Below are 23,202 nucleotides of genomic sequence, written 5' to 3' on the forward strand. Positions count from 1 at the left end.
ACGTTTTAAATGAGTGAATCACATGATATATGGACTATATCTCGATAAAGCTATTAAGAAAAATAGGAGCAGCTCGCTTTAATATACTGATGTGTTCCTGCAAGGATGAAGGGAATTATTTTTGCTCGATTACATCATATTTTATTTTACGTCGTATTTTAAAACGGAAACATGTTTCCACCTAAAGGAATGCTTTGGTAAACTTTTTATGCAACAAAGCATTTTTAAAAGTATAAAAACCCCAACAAAACGGAATTAAGGGCGCAAATGGCAAGGGTATAGATACCCACATTTAGATGTATAACAATCACCATGGTACCAGAACAGAAAAGAAATGTAATAAAAAATTCTCAGTATGTGAGCTTTAGGATCTTCTCAACTAAGCACTAATGAGAAAAATACCCAAAGGATTTAAAAAGCTGCTCTTGCCCTGATGTTTATCAAAGAAAATGGGAGAGGGATTACAAACTAGGAGGCCCCGCTTGAAATGTCATTAAACCACAACCATACAGTGACAACAACCTGCTCAAAAAGGAAAATCCAGATTGCCATCAGAAGGGATGCACAATACCTGGACAAGGTCCTTCCTTCCCACGAGCAAGGCCGAAGTGGCATTCTTCTGACATGTTTCTTGAATATCATTCACATTCAATCTGAGATTTAAAAAAAGAGTTAAGAAGTTTTTTTTAGTCTAACTTCCTGAACCAATTACCCCTGCACTAACAGACAGACAAAAAGGTGCCTCTTTAGTTGTCACGCAAAATGTCTTATCTGTGTGGGCCTTCCACTTCTGCCTTGCTACACGATATGGAGAAAAAGCTTACCTACAGCTCATATGAGGCCGTGGGTTCCCGCCTGGGGAAGGTGAAATTGCTCGCCTCTCTAAAGTCAGGACAGGAGGACAGCCTCAAATGTCAATTTGGCAACCAGCCCTTCTATGGATTTCCCAGGCTTGAGGGTTGAATAAAAATGGATTTAAATATGTGTAACACCGAGGTTTCTAACACAAAGGGTGGTGTGCTGTGTATATGTTACAAAATAAACACTTTTTGCTATGTATGCAGGTTCGAGAAAAAGGGCGGCCACAGGCCAGCCTCTGTATGCCTGCTACTAGCCTCCCAACTCTCTTCAAGCAAAATGGCTCTGCTTTTAACTGGTTTACATACTGGCACAGAAAGCAGAATTCTGAGGCCGTTCCCAAGATTTCGGCCTCCTGCTCTACACATCTTCTATAATATCCTGTGCCTTTAATCGTGGGTGAGACCAGTGAATGTTGATGGGCTATGACACCCAAGATTAGGTTATTAATCAGTCCACTTTGAATGCGTCAAAAGGGAGATTATCTTAGGTGGGCCTGACCTAATCAGGTGAGACCTTAGAAAGAAGGTGAGGCGTCCTCTCCTGGTCTCAGAGAAGATGAAAACCATCAAGTTCTACGGCTTCAAGGAACTGAATTCTGCTAACCACCTGAATGAACTTGGAAGAGGACTCTGAACATTGGATAAGACCACCACCTGGCCACCTCCAGATTTCAGCCTGGTGATATCTGAGCAAGGACCTAGCTAGGCCATGCTCAGACTCCTGACCCATAGAAACTGAGACAATAAATGTATGTTGTTTGAAGCCGCTAAGTTTCTGGTACCTCCTTATGCAGCAATAGAAAGCTGGTACACCGGTCTTCTAAAACTGCTTTTGAAGAAAGGGTTCCGATACTTAAAAACAAGCAAACGAACACAACTTTGATTGTGATGACTGTGTGATAAGCAGCGCGCACTTACATGTACAGTTCTCCCAGTGACTTGTGAACAGGAAGAAGGCACGCAGTGTCCTGGATGATAACCTTCCCAGCAGCCTTGATGGGTCGATTGCCGGAGTCCGATCCCTCACGCTTGCTTTTCCATCTCCTGGATTTCTGGGGGAGATGACGAGATATAACTAATAGGGACTTGGACGAATGGAAACCTACGGTTGCAGAGCACATCAGAGTTGGGTCATTGGTTATTTGCAGAGGCTTTGCATTACATCATGCCCACAATTATATGAATCAGCATCTGTAGGAAATAAAAGGATGGCAAAGGGCACTGAGCTCTTGGTCCAAAATCCTAACAGGAAAATAAGCACCCTACCGCAATGCTACATACATTCTGCAGGTGCCCAAAAACAGACGCCTTGAATTTAGAATTAAAAAAAAAACAAACAAAAAACCCCCCAAAAACAAGAAGAAAGAAAGAAAGAAAGAAAGAAAGAAAGAAAGAAAGAAAGAAAGAAAGAACAGCAGGTAAATAAGTTAGTAAAGACCACAAAAATGTGGGGGAAGAGCAACTTTCAAGGTTGGGATCAGCCTTAGATTCAAAGTTCTTGCTTGAAACTAACCAAAGGTTTTCTTCTTCTCAGACAGCTTTAACAGGATTTGCTGAGAATGTAATTCACACACAGCGGTGTGGGCTCTGCAAACCTTAATCTGTGGCAGGCAGACAGAGAAACATAGCAGCTCAAGAGAATTACCAGGTTTTTCCTAGCAGATTTGAATTATTTCTAAAAGTGATCATTTTAGAATGTCAAAAATAGCTGAGCAGAGGGACCTGGGTAATGGATGTGGATGATCATGAGCAACTGTCCTGTCTCCCCAGAGCCTCACCTACAAAGGAGCCTGCATGTGGGAAACGAGAGATGTCCTGGAAAAGGAGAATTATCAGTGTAGCCTCATCTGGTACATTCAAAATGACAACCAGCCAAGGGAGCAATATTCTATTTTATTTTATTGCTGAAGTTAAAAAAGGGGGCCACCAGAGTGACTCAACTCAGGGGGGAAGTGACATACTTATTAATTAACAAAGTTGCTAGCGAAAGAGTCTGCAAACTGGAGTCAGAAAACCAAGGTGTGCTGGTCTTATTACGGCACGGCTGGCTCACCGTGACCCTGGCTGAGCTACTCACTGGCTGTGAGTTTAGTCTCATGTCGCTCTCTGTGCTCACTGGTAACTGTCTTAGGATGAGCTCCATTCCAATCTTGCAAGATTAATAAGGGCACAATGAAAAGGTGACAGTGCGCACTGAAAACGTGCAATTAAAAAATATGCAATGATGATGAACGTCTATAAGCCCACAGGAATTTAGATTAAATCATTACTTAGATTACTCACAAATAATTCATTTTCCCCAAGTGATTTTTATACAATCACTCTTCCATTCCTGAGTCACGGTCTGCATTTAGTTGCTTCTGACCAGTGATGTCCCCTCTAATCCCCAAAGGTGCCCAATGCAGGTAACTTCCTATTGGCTCAGTAAGTGTACGGAACCTCTTAGATCCAGGACACCTGGACTTGGTTCACGGCAGGGAAACGAAGTTTAGCTGAAGTCTCTGAATTATTTATCAAAATTTGTAAATGTATATGGCTACATTATCAATTTGGAACCTTAAGCCATTTGATCGTTGGAAGTAATTTAGTTACCATGTGTTCTTTATTCGTACACATTGCTATTACCAATACATCAGGAAGCCTCATCGATTACTGCATAGCAGCCCTTCAGTTCTCTACCAGCCCTGGCTATTTTCTAAAGAATTATGTATATATTCATGAAAACACTAGTCTTTTAGCCACAAATAACATGATGTGGATGCAAGTAAGGGGAGAAGGTGCTAAAGAGCAAACAACCTGTCAGCATGGGCTGGAGGCAGGCAGTGTTAACTGACGCAAGACGGAGGTCGTCACACATGCAGGAGATACTTTGATGTGACCGGTTTTAGGGAGGGCAATTTCGTGTACATCTACAGGGCAGTGACAGGAACAGCACAGTGTGGTTAACTGAAAGGGGAGGGTGTAAGTACACAGACTTTTTCATCCAGGTTTCCAGGAGTTTAAAAATCCCAGGAAACAACACCCGAGTAGGTCTCCCATAATTGGTCATCTCAGATGAGACTGAGGGGACTGGGTTGAAAAAATAGGAAAGAAATAAAAGAAAAGACCTACAGTAAGAAGATTCCACCTGGAATGGAATATGATCCACCTCACGGGTTTTCCGGGTTGGGTGGGAGGCTTCTCAAATACTGTTCCAGGCAGACACTCTGGCTCCTTATTACAAAGAGAAAACGAGCAGCACTTGGACAGTTGAGCACTTCAGTGTAGCTCCATTTAACTCAACAGTGGAAATAAAAGGCCTCACGAGGGACGGGGTCTACTAGCTCTCAGACCACACTGCAAACCTCAATTTCTGGCCTTTTGAAGCGAACCTAATGAAAGCAAAATACTAAGGTCCGTGTGCCCAAACTGGTTCCTCTGCATGCAGCCTAGCTCATTTAAACATGTTTTTCCTCGCGGACTTGAGTTATTTCTGAAAGCGATCACTTTGGAATGTCAAGAATACTTGAGCACAGGGACCCGGATAATGGACGTGGAAAATCATGAGCAAGTGTCCTATTTTCCCCACAGCCTTAACTCCAAACGGCTGTGGAGGAGCCAGGACACGGGCAGTGAGAGATGCCCTTGACACAGTCCAAGCGTGTAAATGTTTGACAGAGGATTGAAAGATGTGTCTGTCGTTACGAACATCAGCTGCTGCTTGGGGCCGTTCACCCTCTGCGAGTGTGGGCGTCACACGGCTCTCCGGCAGAGCGGGCGTTGCCTCCACCTCACAAACGAGGATGTGAGGCCATGCAGAGCTGGGATTTGAACACAGGCTGTCAGGCTGCTAAGCCCATACCTGTTAACTCGTTTTTGAGCGCAGGATTTCGGATTAAAAAAGGAAAAAAAAAAGCCCTAAGCCGAAGCTACCTGTTAATACGTAAGCAGTGTGGTCCATTTTTAAATGGAATCACTTCTGCATGTGAGGAGATCAACATCTGACTGCAGTGAGGCCTCCCCGACACACAGCCTCTACGATTACTTCTCATTTCACTTCTCCGCCAAGTACCACGAGCACGTTCCGCGGAGCCAGAGCAGCACGTTGAACACTGGCCGAGACACGCGGCGGCCAAAGCTACTGGCTTCACGTGGAGCGCACCAGGCTCGGGCCCAGATGCTGTACTTGAGGCCCGGCTCCAGAGCCGCAGCCTCAGTCTGTTTAGTCTCCTTTTGGGAAGCGTTAAGGGCGGGCACGTTCAGAGAGAAGAGAAGTGAGTCCAAAGAGATGCTTTGCCCCTGCCTGTCTGCCGTCCCTGGTTATAGAGACTGGCGGAAACAAACCCATGGGAGTCATCAAAAAGTACTGGGAGAAAAGGAAAAGACAGTGGTCTTGGACCACTTGCTGCCATTATCCTTCACTGAATTATAGGAATCACAGTCTGTATTTCCTGGAACTTCCTTGTCAACTTCTGGAGACACCAGGCTTCTAGGTGTTTCTCTGATGTAGAGATGACGTTTTGTGGAAACTCACGAAGCTGCCTTTGAGCCTGTAACAGAAGGAGGTTTGCCACCACTGGATCTCCCTCACCAGAGCTGCCACCAAGAATCAAACTGTAAGGCAAGTGTGGGACAGCGCTACTCAGTCATTGAATCCAGCAAGGAATAACTGCAAAACATTATCGAAATCTATAAGGGGTCAGAAAAGTTTTGTGTTTTCTATTTATTAGCTGGTGGTTTTTAGGTATGAACTATTTCCCCTTCAGCCTAGAGGGTCCCTCGGTACTCAGTCTAGTGGCCAAATATTCTGGGGATGCAATTATAACAAGGCTGCCTAAATGAAGACATGCTCAGTCTCAAATAAGAGGTTGGGCCACGGGTCCTTGCTGCTTCCTAACGAGCACGGACAACTTCCCTGCAGCAAGAAAGGGTTCCCATCCCATCTACTCCTCCCCGAGATTTCTTCTTCCCTTCCACCTTGCTGGCGATTTTAGGAATCTCTGGTCTGTGCAACTGTCAGCTGATGACACACGAGGCTGACATGTGGCTGAACTTTCCAGGGGAGGGGAGGGCACTTTGGCACGAAAGCCCCTTAAGCCTCCTGCGCTGCCGCAGTCCCACTCTGACGGGCTTACATCTGGATACTTTTCTGTGCAAGGATCGATACCTCTGGGAGGCCAAGGGCCCTGCACTTCTCTTAGGTCTTCTCAATGCCCCATCGGTAGAAAATGCCCCCTTCCCCACAGATTTCATAAGCAGGGATTGAGGGAAGAGAGACACAACAAGACAGACAATTATCACATGATGAGCACCGGGATGCTCCTCTGAACATACCAAGAAGGCGTTCATGGGATCATAGGAAAGAGGACAGGGAGGAAAGGACCGGGGGGAGGGGGGGAGGCATTGGTGCGAATAGCACTGAATGACAACCAATATAGCCAGCTTGCGACTGTACCACCAGTGTTACTGCTACAACCGGAGGCGACATCAATGCCAATAAATGGGTTAAATGTAAAAACAGCCCAAGAATAAGCCACCAACTGCTTCGCAGCAACCCCACCAACAATGCATAATCAGCAGAGTGGGCAGTGAGTCAAAATGAGTTCCTATTTCAATAGCAGCAGGAGCAGAGACTTCTGGAAAATCAGTGGAAATTCCACAGTCGGGTTGGCTGGGACAGGCTTTTGGAGGAAAGGTGGCCACGTTGGCGGCTCCGCCTCCAAGTTGTCGGCAGCAGTGGCACTTGAGAATCAGGGCTCCTGATTTCAACTGGTTTTGATATGAAAAGGCTATAGGACTGTTCCCCTAAATATTTTGTAGACCCAGTGAAATTTACACAAAAGCCGCAAGGCTGCCCTACACAGCCTGAGGCCACCTTGGCACTACTGAAACATGGAGGGGGTGGGAGAGGAAGACAGAAGAGGGGGATGGCCAATAGGAATGAGTAAGAAGGAAAGAAAAGGAAGAGAGATGTCCACAGCAGAGGTTTTGTTGCAATGCAAAATACTGATGGTAAGGAAAAAATTTGTTCCAGAGAGTTCCCGAAGGATTAAAAACTAGCTTATGCATCATGCCAATGAAGCAGGTGAGCACTTCCCTCTTTGAACTAGACTAAGACAATAAAAACAGAGAGACAAAATGGTGGAAGCCTCTTATATCTTCCTCTGCTTCACCCCATGCCAAAGGTAGGCTTTTGAAAGCTCCAGGAAATTATACAAATACTCCAAATGAAATCAGGTGAGCTAAAGGCTTACAGATGGGGTTCTTTCCAAGAAACCCAGTGTTTGGCTTCATTTTCAAAGAAGTCCATTCACAATCCTTAATGATACCAGTACTCATCCATTTGAAACTGGATGAAAAAAAAGAGGAAGCCCTCGGCACTTGACTCCCAAGAGTGAAAAATTTATTGTGCTGGTCCTGAAAACCAGCCAGCCTGTCATTCAGGTTCCTCAAAGCCAGGCAGGTGGCATTTTATTCTTGGGCCTTTGGGCAGACAGGATTAGTCAAGGAGAGCATTTGCACAGCGCACAGTACCGGGAAGTCGTTAATTGCTTGTATGGACCAACGTCGCCGGGCAGAGCGAGGAGACATCTGTGCGTGAAAACGTTACACCCAGGAGGAGGGAAGAAAAACACCAAGAAAATTAAAAGGGAAAAATATAGAATAAAATGAAAGCTTCCCACATATTTGATGGATTAAAAGGTACCACAATATACTGCAAAATCAGGTTTGCATGACTAAAAATCTGAACCTAACCACAGCAATGTTTGGAGATTCCCTCACCTCCCTCCAGACCCACTGCACTCCAAAACCCAGCTTCAATGTCATAATTCTTTGGTTCAAAACACATTTCAAGATATTGAGGAGGCTGGCATCAATACAGCTCTGACAAGGTCAAGGTTTATAGTACTCTCATGAGGATTAAGATCGTAGGGCAAGCAGAGAAATAGGTAGAGGGTCTACTCTCCCCATCAAGAGCATACATTTGTGCGAGAAGATTCTCATTCCTAAAAATGAAGAAGTTCGTTGGTAGACTAACACCAAATTGTTTCTGATGTGTGGTTGGGGTGGGTGGGGCCAATGGGGGAAATTGGAAGCCTTGACCTTGGGGTTGCAGGACTATTTTCGGAGTGACACCATAGGGAGGCAAGAGCCCATGAGAAATGAAGGGAATGAGGGAGCAAAGCTGAAAAGCTGCTGTCCCGGGGGCACGTGCTAACAACATGAGCATCAGTGTGAAACTGGGGCTGAAAAGCACTGTTTATGGGAAATCAGAAATTATCCTATTAACTTCAAGACCTCCTCAGTTATTTACACTAGAGCTATTTTAGTAACATAAACTGAAGCATGGGTGGAGGTTGCAAAATGTAAAAAATGTTTATAGGCCAATGCCTAATGTTTATCACAAGTTCTAGGTCTTCTGATTTGCCCTAGGAATAAACAATATTTCACCAACTATTAATAGGTGGTCCAGTTACCAAATGAACGTTAGCATCTCTCTGGGCTTTCTAACTTCCTATGAAATTTGATAGTTGTTTCTGGGTTTTTTTTTTAGGTCTCTCACATTTTAAAATATTTAGGAGAGAACCTTGGAATTTCATCTGGAGAACATTTGGGTGAATATGATAATATGACCTAAGTAGGGCAGGTTAAAAACACACCAAAAAACAAGAGAAACGAACAGAAAATCCCCAAAGACTCCATAAAGATTCTTATAATCTCCAAAATACTCTATAATTCTTTCACTGCTATACTTTAACATGGTCATATTTTTTTTCTTTTATTCTTACTCATTTATAGACCTCAGGGGTAGAGATCTAAAAGAGAATAAAGATATGTAGGAGAAAAATTGGGGCTGAAAATAAAGACTTCAGCACAGAGAAATTTAGTGATCTGGAATCATTTCGAGAACAAAAGTAATAAAAGTGGTATTATTTGACATGTCAAACTAGATACCTGAGGATAAGAAAATACTCCTTGAGGGATAAAACCATATTGACCTCTAACAGGAAGGAAGATGGCCTATATAAGATATCATGGCCGGGTTGCCGTATTTCATTTCCCTAACTCCCCCACCCCGCCCTCTGCCCCGTGTAAATGGGATGAACGTGAACAAGGTTTAAGGAGAGATGAATGTATTTCAGATTCATCACAAAATGACTCACTCACTTAACTACTTTATACAGCTGAACCACATGAAACTTTTTTTTGAGATTAAAAATGGTCAAATATCAGTAATTTCATAGGATGTCACCTAGTAACTACTATCTATCTGTCACCCACTGAAATGTGCCTCCCTCCCCCAGGGCTTCTAGAGTTCTTATAATGTTCTACTTCTTGGCCTGGGTGTTGTTAGTTCACTGAATTATTGCCAATGATTTGTGAACTGTTCTGTACATATATTATACAGAAATACAAAAGTTTCAAATAAAATTATAATAAAAGTGTCTGCTCCCCTTTTATGTGGTCACTACCTCAAATAAAACCTAAAGACCATGTGCTATACTAGGTCATCCTAAGGGACTATAAGAGCCCATTTTCTGTGGAGAAGCTGTACACCGGGAATGAAGGATCACAGTCCTCCCCCTCCTCCCCAGAAGATCCTACCTGATACAAGGTAATTATCTATGTGCCTTTGGTCCCTCTTTGTGACTGTGGTATTTATAGTAAAAGAGGCCAGACCGTGAAAAACATGGGCGTAAGGCTTTACAAATGCTTTTGCATTAGGAGAGGCCCCTAGAAACGGAGTTTCTTTTGGTGGAAACGGAGTTATTTTGACTAGACATGGCCTTTTTGCACTATCAGGGTCAAAAGTGCTAGTCAACCTACTTTCCCAATCCAAACCCAAGCATGAGTAACACATGACATGATTCGAAGGAGGACTGAGAACTCTCTTGGACTAAGAGATCTCCTCAAATGGGCCCTTACACTCAAGAAAATTCCCTCATTTACCCAACCATGAGTCTGTTTGGCTATTATGTCAATAAAATGCCCTAGTTCTGACCATCTAGCCAGCTGCCTGCTAGCTTGCTTGGAGGGAGTGGGGGGGAATCCTAAAAATTTTGAATGTAAAGGACTCGTGGGGATATATGTGTTCTGAGACAGTCAGCAACGGCCAGAGGGGCACAGTTCCATCAGAGATGTGAAGAAGGGGACTACGGAAAGGCAACAAAAATATCACTGTCCCCATTCAAGTGAGTGGTTTTGTCCAAGGTCGGTCCTATCTCAAGCATCAGCTCCTGCCGCTCGCTCATTTCAGTCACATACAAACTCTAAGACTACACAAAGTCAGAGGTGGACAACTATCAGTGTGAACCAAGGTTAGACAATACAATGCAATCGAGGTGAAGACACCTCTAACACTTGCTGGAAATTGGGTTTTTATTTAAAATAATTCAATTTTTTAAAAAACACATTTCAATTAGAGTCAATCCATCATTTAGCCGGGGACAACAACAAAGAATTCCTAAGGACCGAGCTCTGCTTAAAACATCATTTCAGTTAAAAGCCAGTTTAAACCAGCCTCTCAATCTGACAACACAGGAAGAGTTCTTAGAAGCATTCCTACGCTCTGCCAACATTCTCTACACTGTCGTCACCCAAGGCTTCTGCTTCTGACAGCTTAATAGCTACATTAGGAACGATGAGTTCCTTAAGAACTCAGGAACACAGGACAGGCTCGGGTGATTTTGTATAAACTGACCATTCAGATGGGCATTTCAGTGGAGATTTAGTAAAAGCCTAAGACCTCTTAGAGATCAACTTTATAACTTTTCACCACTATGAACTTCTAAATATATCGAGATCCCAAGCCTTCAGAAACATCCCTAAATTTGTTGACAAACATCAGAATATGAAGGAAGATCTGCAGCTAAATTATGCTACCTGAAACAAGGGGAATCAAGCTTCGTAAATGGGGGTAACAAGGATAGGGTTAAATGGGGAGCGAAGAATATGGATTCTAAGAACCAACCCATCCCTCCACACACACAATTCACAGTAGTTAAAACCAACTGAAAGGAACGAAGCAAAGGTCTTTCTTGAACCAACTAATTTTGACAGTTAGAGACTATAGGGGCATCGCTAACTTAGCTGCTGTGCAGAGCAGGCAGGGAGACAAAGAACGAAAATCTAGAAGGAATAAGAATCAGAGGCCATGCCTCTCCTGCTTACCCGCTCCTTGTAGTAGAAGGAGCTGATGGAGACCTGCTCTTTCTCACTTCGAGTGGGGCTCCCACTGTATAAACGAAGGTTGCCAGGGGCCTCTGTGCGGATCTTCATTGGCGCAATCAAGCCAGTATGATAAGCAGACAAGGCTGACAGAGACCTGTAGTTGAAAACAGAATTATCCATACTGGCTTCAGTCTTTCCTTATTTCCAAATACTGTTGCTCTTAAGCACATGATGAAACCAAGAGGAAAAGATGGGTAAAACGGGAAAAAAAGGAAACTCAACAAAAAGAACAAAACACGACTTTTGTCTGCAAAAGCGGAGAATACTTCTAAGACTGTATACATAGAAAATCAAAGGAATCTACAAACTATGAGAATGAATAAGTGAATTTAGATACAAGGCCAATCTATAAAAATCTGCATTTCTATACATTAGAAACAAACATTTAGAAATATCTTAAAATTTTCATTTACGATAGCATCAAATACCTAGAAATGAACTTAATTTAAAAATGTGCGTTGAAAACACAAAATATTGCTGAGAAATCAGAGAAGTATCATGTTAGTGGATGAGAAGTTTCCATATTACTGTCAAGATGTCAGTTTTCTCCAAACTGATCTGTAGAGTTGACACATTTCCAATCAAAATATGAAGAGAATTTTTGTGTAGAAACCGATTAGCCATGTCATGTTTTTACAGGAATGCAAAAGACCTAGCCAATAGCCAACATGATCCTGAGTAAGAGTAATAAAACTGGAGGACTTACTAGCAGATTTGAAGACTTACAATATAAAAGCTACATTAAGAGTATAGTGTTGGCATAAAGAGAAACCAATAGAGCAAAGGAAAAAAGTAGACTCTAGAAATAGACCCACAACCATATTCAATTGATTTTCAACAATGGTATCAATGCAATTTTTTTTTAATCAATGCAAATTCAATGAGGAAAGTCAAAATTTTTCCATGAATGGTGCTGGAACAATAACTATATAGCTCTACTGAAAAAAGCAAACTTTGACCCCTACCTCACATCACACACACAAAAAATTAATTTGAGATTGACTACAGACCTTAAAGAAGGACTCTAAAACTATAAACTTTTAAAAGAGAAGAATATTTTTGTAACCTTGGGTTAGGCAAAGATTTTTTTTTCTAGAACACAAAAGCACTAAACATAAAATTTTTAAAGTGATAGATTGGATTTTATCAAAATTAAAAACTTGTATTTATCAAAAATCATTACGGAGAAAGACAAACCACAGATTAAGAGAAAATCTATCTGGACTTCCAGCAAACGATTTAGAACCAGAATAAAGAACTGACACAAATAAATAATAAGAAACCTAGTCCTACAGAAATGAGCAAAATACTTGAACAGGCACATCACAAAAGAATATACCCAAATGATCAATGAGCACACAAAAGCTGCCCAACATCACCAGTCATCACCACAATGAGATACCACATACCCATCACAATGACTAAATTTGAAAAGAGTGAAAACATCAAATTTTGGAAAGAATGTGGAGCAACTATAATTCTGAAACATTGCCGGTAAGAGTGTAAAATGACACAACCACTGGGGACAGACTTTTTGGCAATGCTAAAAAAAAAAAAAAAAAAAAAAAAATCAAACATACACCTAACCTATGACCCAGGGATTCTGCCCCTTGGGTAGAGAAGTTAATATACATGTCCATAAAAAGACTTCTGTGTGTAGGTCTACTCATGATAGCCCCAAACTAGAAATAATTCAAATATCCCTCAAGAAGAGAATGATAAATTGTATTATTTTCATACAATGGAACCATCGATATATGCAACTCTGTGGATCAATTTCAAAAACATAAGAGACTCTTAAATATGGAGAACAAACAGAGGGTTACTGGAGGGGTTGTGGGAGGGGGGAATGGGCAAGGGGCATTAAGGAATCTACTCCTGAAATCACCATTGCACTATATGCCAACTAATTTGGATGTTCCACTATATGCCAACTAATTTGGATGTTCCACTATACGCTAACTAATTTGTATGTAAATTTAAAAAATAAAATTAAAAACAAAAAACAAAAAAACATTAAGTTAGCAAAACAGGTGAGACACAAAACAGCACATGCTGCCTGATGTTCTACTTAGATGAAGCTCAAGCACAGGCAAAACCACAACTACAATGATGGAAGTCGGAAGACTGGTTTTTTCTGGGTGTAAACAGAGAAAACTCCTGTTCTCTATGTTGATCTGGGTGTTGGTCATCAAGGTATACACTTCACATCTGTGTACTGTAAATCAGACCTCACTGAAACACTGTTAGTGTGCAAACCGTTCTAATAGGAACATTCTTCCCTCTTATCCGAAGCCCAGATACACATATTCTTGTTTCCCTTTGAGAGCAGGTGCTTGTTTTCTAGTCCAACCTTTCGAAAATAGAACCCAAGTAATACATGGGGTCTCTGACACTTAACTCCCCAGGCCTGTGCAGTCAAGGTCTCATCTGCTCAGGTGACTGCAGAGACTGGCAGACTCCCGGGACAGCAGTGGTGCCTCCTGGTGCACTCAGTTCAATCTTTCTTTCCTGGAAGTATGCTAATTATATTTCATCCCATACATCCAGGTGTTCGCAATGGGAGGACTTTCATGTTATCCTAGACACCGCACTGCAGGGGCAGAAGTCCCTCGTACGCACCTTATAATTTTTAAGTTTAAAAAACCAGTGGTATGGGGGAGGTTGTGCATGTGTGGGGACGGGTGTATATGAGGACCCTCTGTACCTTCCACCCAATTTTACTACATACTTAAAACTGCTCTAAAACATGAAGTTTATTAATTAAGAAAAAAAAAAAAACTTTATGATGGGATCCAGCAATTCTGCTCATAGGTATATACTGGAGAAAAATGAAAAGCTGTGTCCACACAAAAACTTGTACATGAATGCACAAAACAGCATTATTTGTAATAGCCAAAAAATGCAAATAACCCCAATGTCCGCAGACTGATAAAGAAATAAATAAAATGTGGCATATGTATATGACAGAATATTATCTGGCAATAAAAACGAAGTCCTGGGGCGCCTGGGTGGCTCAATCGGTTGAGTATCTGACTCTTGATTTTGGCTCAGGGCATGATCTCACGGTTTGTGAGATTAAGCCCCCTGTTGGGCTCTGAGCTGAGTGTGGAAGCCTGATTAAGATTCTCTCTCTCTCTTCCTCTCTCTCTCTCTCTCTCTCTCTCTCCCTCCCTCTGTGCCTCTCCTCTGCTCACACGTTTCTCTCTAGAATAAAATTAAAAAAACAAAAAAAGAACTACTGACCATGCTACAATATGTATGAGCCGTGAAAACACTACACTAAGCAAGGGGCGCCTGGGTGGCTCAGTCAGTTGAGCATCTGACATTAGCTCATGTCATGATCTCATGGTTTGCGAGTTTGAGCCCTTCGTCGGGCTCTGTGCTGACAGCTCAGAGCCTAGAGCCTGCTTTGAGTTCTGGATCTCCCTCTCTCTCTGCCATCCCCTGCTCACACTCTGTCTCTCCCTCTGTCTGAAAAATAAGTAAACATTTTTTAAAAGTTAAAAAAAAAATTACACTAAGTGAAAGAAGCCAGTCACAAAGGACCACATAATTATATGATTCTATTACTATAAAATGCCCAGAATAGGCAAAATGATTGACAGAAAGTACATCAGTGTTTGCCCAGTACTGGAAGAAAGGGGGACTTGGGAGTGTTGACACCTAGGGGATGCAGTTTCTTTTGAGGGTAATGAAAAATGTTCTAGAACTGACTGTAGTGATGGCTGCACATGATCTGTGAATACACAACAAGCCACTGAATTATATACTTTAAATGGGTCAACTGTATACTATGTGAATTATATTTGAGTAAAACAGTGAAAACTTAAACAGTAGTAATAGGAAACACAGAGCCACATGCCAGGCTGTATTCTAAATGCTTCCCAGGGATTAACTCAGTGATTCTTCCCAGCAACCCAAGTATGTAGGTGTCACTATCATCCCCACCTTATTGGTGAGGAAACTCAAGGATGGTTTAGATAACTTGCCTAAGGTCACAGAACAGCAGGGCCAAGACTTGGACCCAGTGGTTTGGCTCCGGAGTCCACATTCCCATTTGCTACCTTAGATCTCCTCTTAAAAGCAAAACAAAGCAAACAAAAAACCGACACACAGAAAAATAATGGAGACCAGACAGGAAGCATGTTAAATTGCTAACGATGACTCGCCATGGAAAAGAACAGCTTTCAAATCTTAACTGAAAACTTCCATAATGTTGGAGTTTTTCCAACCACTGAATGTAGTTTATAAAAATTTCACATGTTTTGGTAATGTTAGAAGTGGCATACTAATGTTGTGGAACTAGAGATGACCTTTTTTTTGTTATTTTTCTATTGTTATTTAATGTTCAAATAATACTTTAGCAACAGGGGAAAAGAATTTGCCTTGTTTTGACAACAACTTTTATCAAACTTCTTCTAGTGGTTTGGTGGTAACCTGACAGTACAAATCTCAGCTGAGTAGCAATTTAATGAACCTGATCTTTCTCCAATGAATCTTCTAATGGGTATTTACTGAAGAACTGACACACACTGTCCCAAGACCAACGCAGTGATAAACCCCGGATGTCTGCCCACTTATGGCTCCGTGAGTGCAGCTTACACCTGCCTCTCCCAGGCTCACCTCGGAGTAGGTTCTGTCGGAGACACTGCTCGATGCATCGTCATAGGCCGCGTGAAATACACCAGATAGCCTGACAAAGGAGACACCACATGGGCACATCAAGGTCAATGAGTTGCACGCGGGAAATCCGAAGGCAGCACCGGTCAGTCCTCGCTACAGCCACACTTTAACAAGGACAAAGGTCAGAATCTCTAGGATCCAGGAAGGATGGGATGTGTTTGGTGTAGAAAAAATCTTCTCAGGTACTTTCTACTTCTTTGCTAGGGGACCTGTCCTACGTTGAGAATCAGGGATCGTCAGAATGAAAAAATTAAAACTGCAATTCTGTTGAGTATTCTCAGGAAATGTCCACAGAAGCCAATTCAGCATCATACCATTTAACACTCTCGCAATCTTTCGAGTTACCAGGAAACGACGACAAATTTTCTGATTTGTCTGAGATTTCTTTATAGACTATAGAACAGTCGCAGCTTCTCACTCTCACAATCTACAGTCAGAGAACCAAAAGAAAGACAAACCTGCTCCACAGAACCTGGCCCCCGAGGTCCTAGGGAAGGGAATGTTGGCATCTTGGTATGACCCATAGGCAGTGGTCACCCGGGCAAACGTTGGTAAGGGCGGAGTGACGGAGTTTGGGAGTGCAAAGGGGTTGCTGGAAGTGCTGTCTTCTTGGTTCTGAAATTTAAAAATTAACAGACTAGGGGCACCTGGGTGGCTCAGTCGTTTAAGCGTCTGACTCTTGGTTCCGGCTCAGGTCATGATCTCACACTTGGGGAGTTCCAGCCCCACATCAGAGTGTGGAGACTGCTTGGGATTCTCTCTCTCCCCCTCTCTCTCTGCCTCTCTCTCTCTCTCAAAATAAATAAATCAACTTAAAAAAAATTTTAACATACTAAAAACCACAGGCTGTCTTAAAGCTGACTTACAAAATGAGGACACATTAGTTTGGGGAGGAAGAAATGAAACAAAACACCAAAGCACGAGTCGGTACAAGAATCCCACCACAAAAGACTCAAGGCAGGAGACGAGCTGGCGCAGGCAGGGCTCCAAACAACTCTGGTTGCGCTTCACTTTTTGCAGGGAAGTGTCTTTCAGGATCTAGAAAAGGCACGAAACACAGTCAAGAATAGCAACCTTCTCTCTCCTGATTCACTTTTATTCTTCAAAGCAGTGGGAGGCCGTGAAGACGCAGGGAGACTGGAGCACAGCCGTGCCTCAGGCTTCCAGTGCAGCAACCTACTTTCCACCTGCTCTAGAGGCGCGGAGAGCAGATGCGTTTCTGTGCCCTCTTCGAGAAGCCCGTTCCTCAGCCAGGGTGTGCACACACATCTTTACTGTGAATTCTACTCCTGCCCTGTCCTAGCGTGACCCCTATCCCTCCCAGGAAAATCTCAGTACCTTAGAAGTAGTGCTCAATACAAGCCCGGGGGAGAAGATTTCAATCCAGTGGAAATTATTATAATTTTTTTCTTCTTTAAAAACATAAATCCTAACATTTTAAGGCACATACTGGAGACCTAAAATGACATACACATACTGAAGACAGGCATGTAAACTGGCTGTCCTGTAACGAAGTCATTACCCATGTGGGGCTACGGGGCATGGGAAGTGAGGAGAGTCTGAATCGAGAGGTTCTGGAAGCATACAATTCATACCAAGTGTTGAAGACTTATTAGTACAAGAATGCAAAGTGTCTCAACAATTGTTATATGGATTGCATGTTGATATAACACTTGGCACATACTGGATTAAGTAAAAATAGTATTGAAATTAATTTACCTGCTACTTTCCATTTTTTTTAGTGTGATTACTAGAAAATTTTAAATTACGTGTAGCCTACATTCTGTTTCTGTCAGACAGTACTCAATTAGACTTTTAGAGATACTTCCTAATCCTATCATTTGTATACCAATAGGAAGATCTATCTTTTTTTTGTATGTGCAAATAAGACAATGAAATATTCAAATTCCAAGCACAGAAAAACAAAAAAAAAACCCAGACTCGTAACTAGAGAGAACAAATAGATGGTTACCAGAGGGGAGGTAGGTGGGAGATGAGTGAAATAGGTGATGGGGATTAAGACCACACTTAACGCGATGAGTGGTGCTGAGTGATGTAGAGAATTGTTGAATCATTGTATTGTACACCTAAAACTACTGTTAACGCTGTATGTTAATTATACTTGGATTCAAAAAATTCCAAGCACAAAATGTACCTCTACCACAAAACCAAAGTAACGTCTGAGAGATCTTTACGCCACCTGAAAAATTTCTTGGCTACGTATCTTATCCCAAGAAGACAGGCCAAGTGTGTATAATACAAACTAGGCCAAAGCGAACAGCATTTGGGTCAACTTGGTTGGTCAGGACTTTTCAGTTACTTCACACAGGCTGCTGCTCACACTGAAAAAGGTGTAGCATCCCCAGCTCGTGGGGCTGTTTAAATGGGGGTTCTGCCTGATTAGCTCTGCATGAACTGACAGAGCAAGTTCCTGAGCCAGCAGCTAAGAGCAGACGCCGTGCCGGTCGGCCCTGTTTCGGGCACCGCCATGCCTCCAGACGCCTCACGTGTTCAACGAGCCAGCCGCGCTCTGGGATGACACCATTTCCTCTCATGGAATGAACTTTTTTAGTGACCTCACATTTTGTTTTCTGATTATAAAGTATCTCTTAGCTTCAGAATACATCTTGCCTACTGTTTCCAGATAAATGAAAATGTACTGCAGGGCTCTTAACCCGGGACTGATGCACAGCTTTAATGAGATCTCTGAGCAGATGAGAGGCAATTCTGGAACCGCATCCTATTCACGCACAGTGTTTCTGAAATTATATACCACAGTTGCGCAAATTTTTCTGTCGGTTTCATTAGATGTTCAAAGGGGCTCCACGACCCAAAAAGGCTGAGGACCACCTCCACTGTTTGCTACACACAGTGAACAGCAAGGGCTAACCCGGTGGCGCGGAAGGACAGATCACTTTCAAATCTTCTCTATCGGACTTTTCACTCGACCTTACTCCTCAACTCAGACACGGACGCCCGTGGACAGAGGTTTCCTCTTAAGACACCTGAGGAGAATTTGTGAACACAGACCCCCACCTTCAGCAGCTTGGCTTTCATCGTGGATGTGATGGTGGTGGGGTTGATAAACTGGAACGAGGGGGCAGCGTTGTTGGGATACTGCGCGGGGAACTTGACCAGCATCTTGACGCGGTGGCTGCTGCAGTGCACAGACACCGTGCAGCTCCTGTCCGCCGCATCCATCTGCAGGGGACAAAGGGACAACCACTTGGGAGGTAGGCCACCATTCGTTTACAGACGCAAATGAATTTAAACAAGCTAAGTGCAAGCTCAAGGTTCCTGGTAACTGGGTGGAGGGGGGGATTCCCCAAAGACAAGTGAATCTGGAAGATTCAGACAACTTGTGTTCAAGACAGATGTTTCATTTTTAGCACTGATTTAATAAGCTCGAAGTATTTGGACGTAAAAAAGCTCCAACCTAAAGCTGTGAGGTAGACTGGAACTTGTTATATTTATTTTGAGACGAGAAAAGAAAGCAGGAAGAATGGAAATACCTGACTCAAGTTCAAAAGAACTCCTGGGAAAATCCATAGAGACAGAAAGTTGATTAGTCGGCGCCAGAGGCTGGGGGGAGAAGGCAATGAGAAGTGACTGCTAATGGATATGGGATTTTTTAGGGACGATGACAATGCTTTGGAATTAGGGGTGATGGTTGCATAACTCTGCGACTGAGGTTTACAACCACCAAACTGTAAACTTTAGAAGGGTAAACTTTATGCCATGTGAATTTTATCTCAATACTTTTAAAAAAGCACTCCTGGAAAAGGAATCAAGATCTCCTTCTGAAAAGAGAATCACTTGGCTATCCACACTCTTCTCAACTGTTCTCAACAAAGGGGGTATGATCTGAATCGATACAGATAGCCAATTAATCAGAGGATTCTTTCTCTCTCTTGATTTCTTGTGCGGCCCACCAGAGAAGGCAGCTGGAGTAGAGCAAAAAACAGGAACACAGGTGGGAAATCTGGGGACAGATTTCAAATATTCTCTCTTCCACCAAATAGCTGCTGACTTCCGACAAGTCATTACATCTCTTAGTGTGTGTTTCCTCTTCTGTTAAGTGGGGATAAAAGCACGTGTTGCAGAGTTGTTTCATTTATTTTTTTTGTTTATTTCTTTTTGAGACAGAGAGTGAGCACAAGGGGGCAGGGGCAGAGGGAGAGGGGGGACAGAGGATCCCAAGCGGGCTCCATGCTGACAGCAGAGAGCCCCGTGCGGGACTTGTACTTGCGAACCGCGAGATCATGACCCGAACTGAAGTCAGGCACTTAACTGACTGAGCCACCCAGGTGCCCCTGCAGAGTTGTTTTTTTTTTTTTTTTTTAATTTTTTTAATGTTTATTTATTTTTGAGAGAGAGACAGAACACAAGCAGGGAAGAGGCAGAGAGAGAGGGTGACACAGAATCCAAAGAGGCTCCAAGCTCTGAGCTGTCAGCACAGAGCCAGCCTGATGCAGAGCTCCAACTCACCAGCCTCGAGACCATGACCTGAGCTGAAGTCGGACGCTCAACCGACTGAGCCACCAGGTGCCCCCCTGCAGAGTTGTCTTAAAGGCCAAAGGAGATAAGTATGTACACACAGGTACATATCCATGCCTACCGTTTGTTGAATCTGGGCAAAAGAGAAACGAATCAAGCTTCAAAACTCCTTCACAGGGGCGCCTGGGCGGCTCAGTCGGTTAAGCGTCCAACTCCCGATTTTGGCTCAGGTCATGATCTCACAGCTCATGACACAGAGTCCTGCATTGGGCTCTGTGCTCACATCGCAGAGCCCGCTTGGGATTCTCTCTCCCTCACTCTCTGCCCCTACCCCGCCCCTGTGCTCACGTGCACTGTGTCTCTCCCTCTCTCTCAAAATAAGTAAACATTAAAAGAAAAAAAAAACCTTCTTCACAGACTCAGTTCTCTGAAGGAAAGCATTTCATTACCCACCCAAAATGAAAAGAGTAAATCTTTCCACATGTTAGACGAACAGAGAGGTTTGGTGATCTCACTAGGAGCTGAAGTCATTAAGGAAATGACCAGCTCTAAGGGCAGGTAGTACAGCAGAGCACAAAGAACCTTGGGGAGGCAGGCGTGGCTGCCAAACTCAGCTCTGCCATTAACTATGGCAGGAACCTTTGCCAACTCACGGAGCCTTCCTGGATCTAAGGATCTTCACACATGGGAAAATGAAGTGTTGGAGCATCTAAGAGGATTTCAGGACACGTGAACACCAGTTTATTCCTCGGTCCAGCTTATGAGAAGAGAGTATGGCAAGAATATAATTTACATTGTAAGACTTCTATTTCCTTAGAAAGTCTAGAAAATAAAAAAGCAAGCAGAGAGGTACACCTGTTAGAGCAGCGGAGCTATCTGTAGCCACCATCCTGGCTCAAATAGTCCCCACTCCCACAAAGTGCCATCTGCAAGCATGAGCCAATCATTAGACTACCGAGTACCTCCACGTTGACATTCCGGATCTGCACGTTGATCAGGGAGAACTCCTGCTGCAGAGTCTGAGGCAGTCCCAGCTGATCTGACTTCTTCTCTTCCAGGATACTGCTTGGGGGGTCTTCCTTTAAGACTAGCAGGAGAGAGAGGGTCTCCAGTTGTTGGAAAATGTTTTTTGAAAATGAGTCAGAGAGCAGTTCTGGGGTACCTGCCAGAACTGAAATGCAGAGGGGCACCTCACCTAAAACATCAGTTTAACCAATTACCTTCTTCCTCCCCATGGCTCGAGTTGTGCTGGTGATCCGTATCTTGAGTGTGAAGGGTCTTCTCTGGTTCCGGCAGAAGAGAAATGCTCTCAATGAACTCATCAACACCATCTAATATGTCATTTGCACAAAGCTGCAACAAAGGGTAAAAGATCTAGGTCTCCGGAAGTCAGCGGAAACGTTCATCGAGTCTGGTTCTGACTTAAAAATGGGACTCACGAAGGCTAAAAGACGTCAGCCCAAAACTGAGACAATCAAAATAGGTTTTACCCACCACCAGCTCCCCCTGGTTAAATACACAGGAGAATAGGCTCTATTATCTACATGGAAATTTTTCATCCTGTTCATCCTTTATGCAAGCCTCAGAAAACATTATTTTAAATTCCAAGCCTTTATGGAGTTATTCAGCTAACCCAAGACCAAAAATGAATACATGGTACTTTCTGGAGAAAATATATTTGAAAGGCAGTAAGGTGATGATACTTGACCAAAATGCTCAAGAGTGACTTCTTACTAAGCAATGTTGCACATTTTTTTAAATTTTATTTATTTGTTTGTTTGTTTGTTTTTAAGTAACCTCTACATCCAATGTAGGGCTTGAACTCACAAACCTAAGAGCAGGAGTTGCATGTTCTCATTCCCAGGTTTCAGCACCGAAAAAAACCCAAAACACAATAAACCAAAAACCCAACTCCACGGTGTTGTAAATTTCAGCCAGCATTTTCCATCCACCCTATACGGAGCACTGTGGGGGAAGCAATACAAGGGAGGTGTGGCTCCTGCCTTTAAGGAGCGTGGCCACTGAACGAAAGAACCACACTGAGGCGGGAACACAGCAAGGGGTCGTGGCAGCAGGTCACACCAGGTGCCACCGTGGTTCGTGGAAGAAACAACTTGTGGGGCAAACCTTGAAAAAGGCTTCAGAGAATAGGTGCCACTGATGGATGTAAAGGGCTCTGAACACTGCAGAGCGTAAGGTTCGACTTCCTAGCTCATTTAGAAGAAGAGAAAGAAATTAAGCCCACAGGCCATTTGCTCAGTAGGCTATCTACAGTCTCCTACCGGGACAGGAGAAAAGGCAGTCAGAGGCTTTTCACGCTTAGAAGTGCCAGATACGAAAGTTGGCTCTTGGAGACCGCACAGCCTCAGTGTGGCCTATACAAGCCACTCAGCCAACCATCAAGTATTATTAAATGTCTGTCATGTACCCTCTAACTTCCACAACTACTAACCTTTGGTTTTGTTTTGTTTTAAGGTTTCCAGCGTACCCGGTTATACTCCTCCACAAGGGTGCTGAATACATACCCTCTGCATCTGGGAATCCACCCGCCACATTCTCAAGGTCTGATCCCGTGACCACGTGACCAGTTGGTAATCCTTGGACCCTAGAAATCACCAAATAAGAATCCTGGAATTTTTGGAGGGTGGGTGGGGGGTGCGGATTCAACATCAACTTTGCTACAAGTTGCAGGGGAGCAAGATTCCTCCCTTCATTTGGCCATCCATCCATTCAATAAATACTTTCTGACCAACGCCTATATGCCAGGCACCGTTCTAGATACTAGGGCAACGGCGCGAATGCAACAACCTCTGTCTTCACAGAGCTCGCAATCCAGTGCTGGCAACAGACAAACAGATAAATACGCGATAAAATGTCTGGGAGTGATAGCGCTCTTGCAAAAAAGGATAAGACAACTGCCGGCGGAGCTATTTTTAGACAGGGCTCC

General features: G+C 43.3%; 1 protein-coding gene across 9 annotated transcripts in view; it reads right to left on the reverse strand.

Annotated features, from left to right (window-relative positions):
* The window catches only part of WDR59 (WD repeat domain 59), an 86,070-nt gene that overhangs the window by 14,164 nt on the left and 48,704 nt on the right, over window positions 1-23,202 (reverse strand). For 8 of the 9 annotated variants that reach the window (XM_047078770.1, XM_047078767.1, XM_047078773.1 and 5 more), the window contains 10 exons: window positions 22,781-22,860; window positions 21,476-21,608; window positions 21,218-21,342; window positions 18,795-18,959; window positions 16,701-16,796; window positions 16,217-16,373; window positions 15,699-15,768; window positions 11,013-11,166; window positions 1,779-1,912; window positions 572-653 (listed from right to left, as the gene is read on the reverse strand). In XM_047078770.1, coding sequence (XP_046934726.1) covers window positions 572-653; window positions 1,779-1,912; window positions 11,013-11,166; window positions 15,699-15,768; window positions 16,217-16,373; window positions 16,701-16,796; window positions 18,795-18,959; window positions 21,218-21,342; window positions 21,476-21,608; window positions 22,781-22,860 — 1,196 coding nt within the window. Of the gene's footprint in view, window positions 1-571; window positions 654-1,778; window positions 1,963-11,012; window positions 11,167-15,698; window positions 15,769-16,216; window positions 16,374-16,700; window positions 16,797-18,794; window positions 18,960-21,217; window positions 21,343-21,475; window positions 21,609-22,780; window positions 22,861-23,202 lie in introns of those variants that run through there. The other variant, XM_047078776.1, reaches the window with a different exon arrangement.

Source organism: Lynx rufus, unplaced genomic scaffold, assembly GCF_022079265.1.
Source record: "Lynx rufus isolate CCGP_SWC_20201006 ecotype Redwood Valley unplaced genomic scaffold, mLynRuf1.p SCAF_16, whole genome shotgun sequence".
NCBI lineage: Eukaryota > Metazoa > Chordata > Mammalia > Carnivora > Felidae > Lynx > Lynx rufus.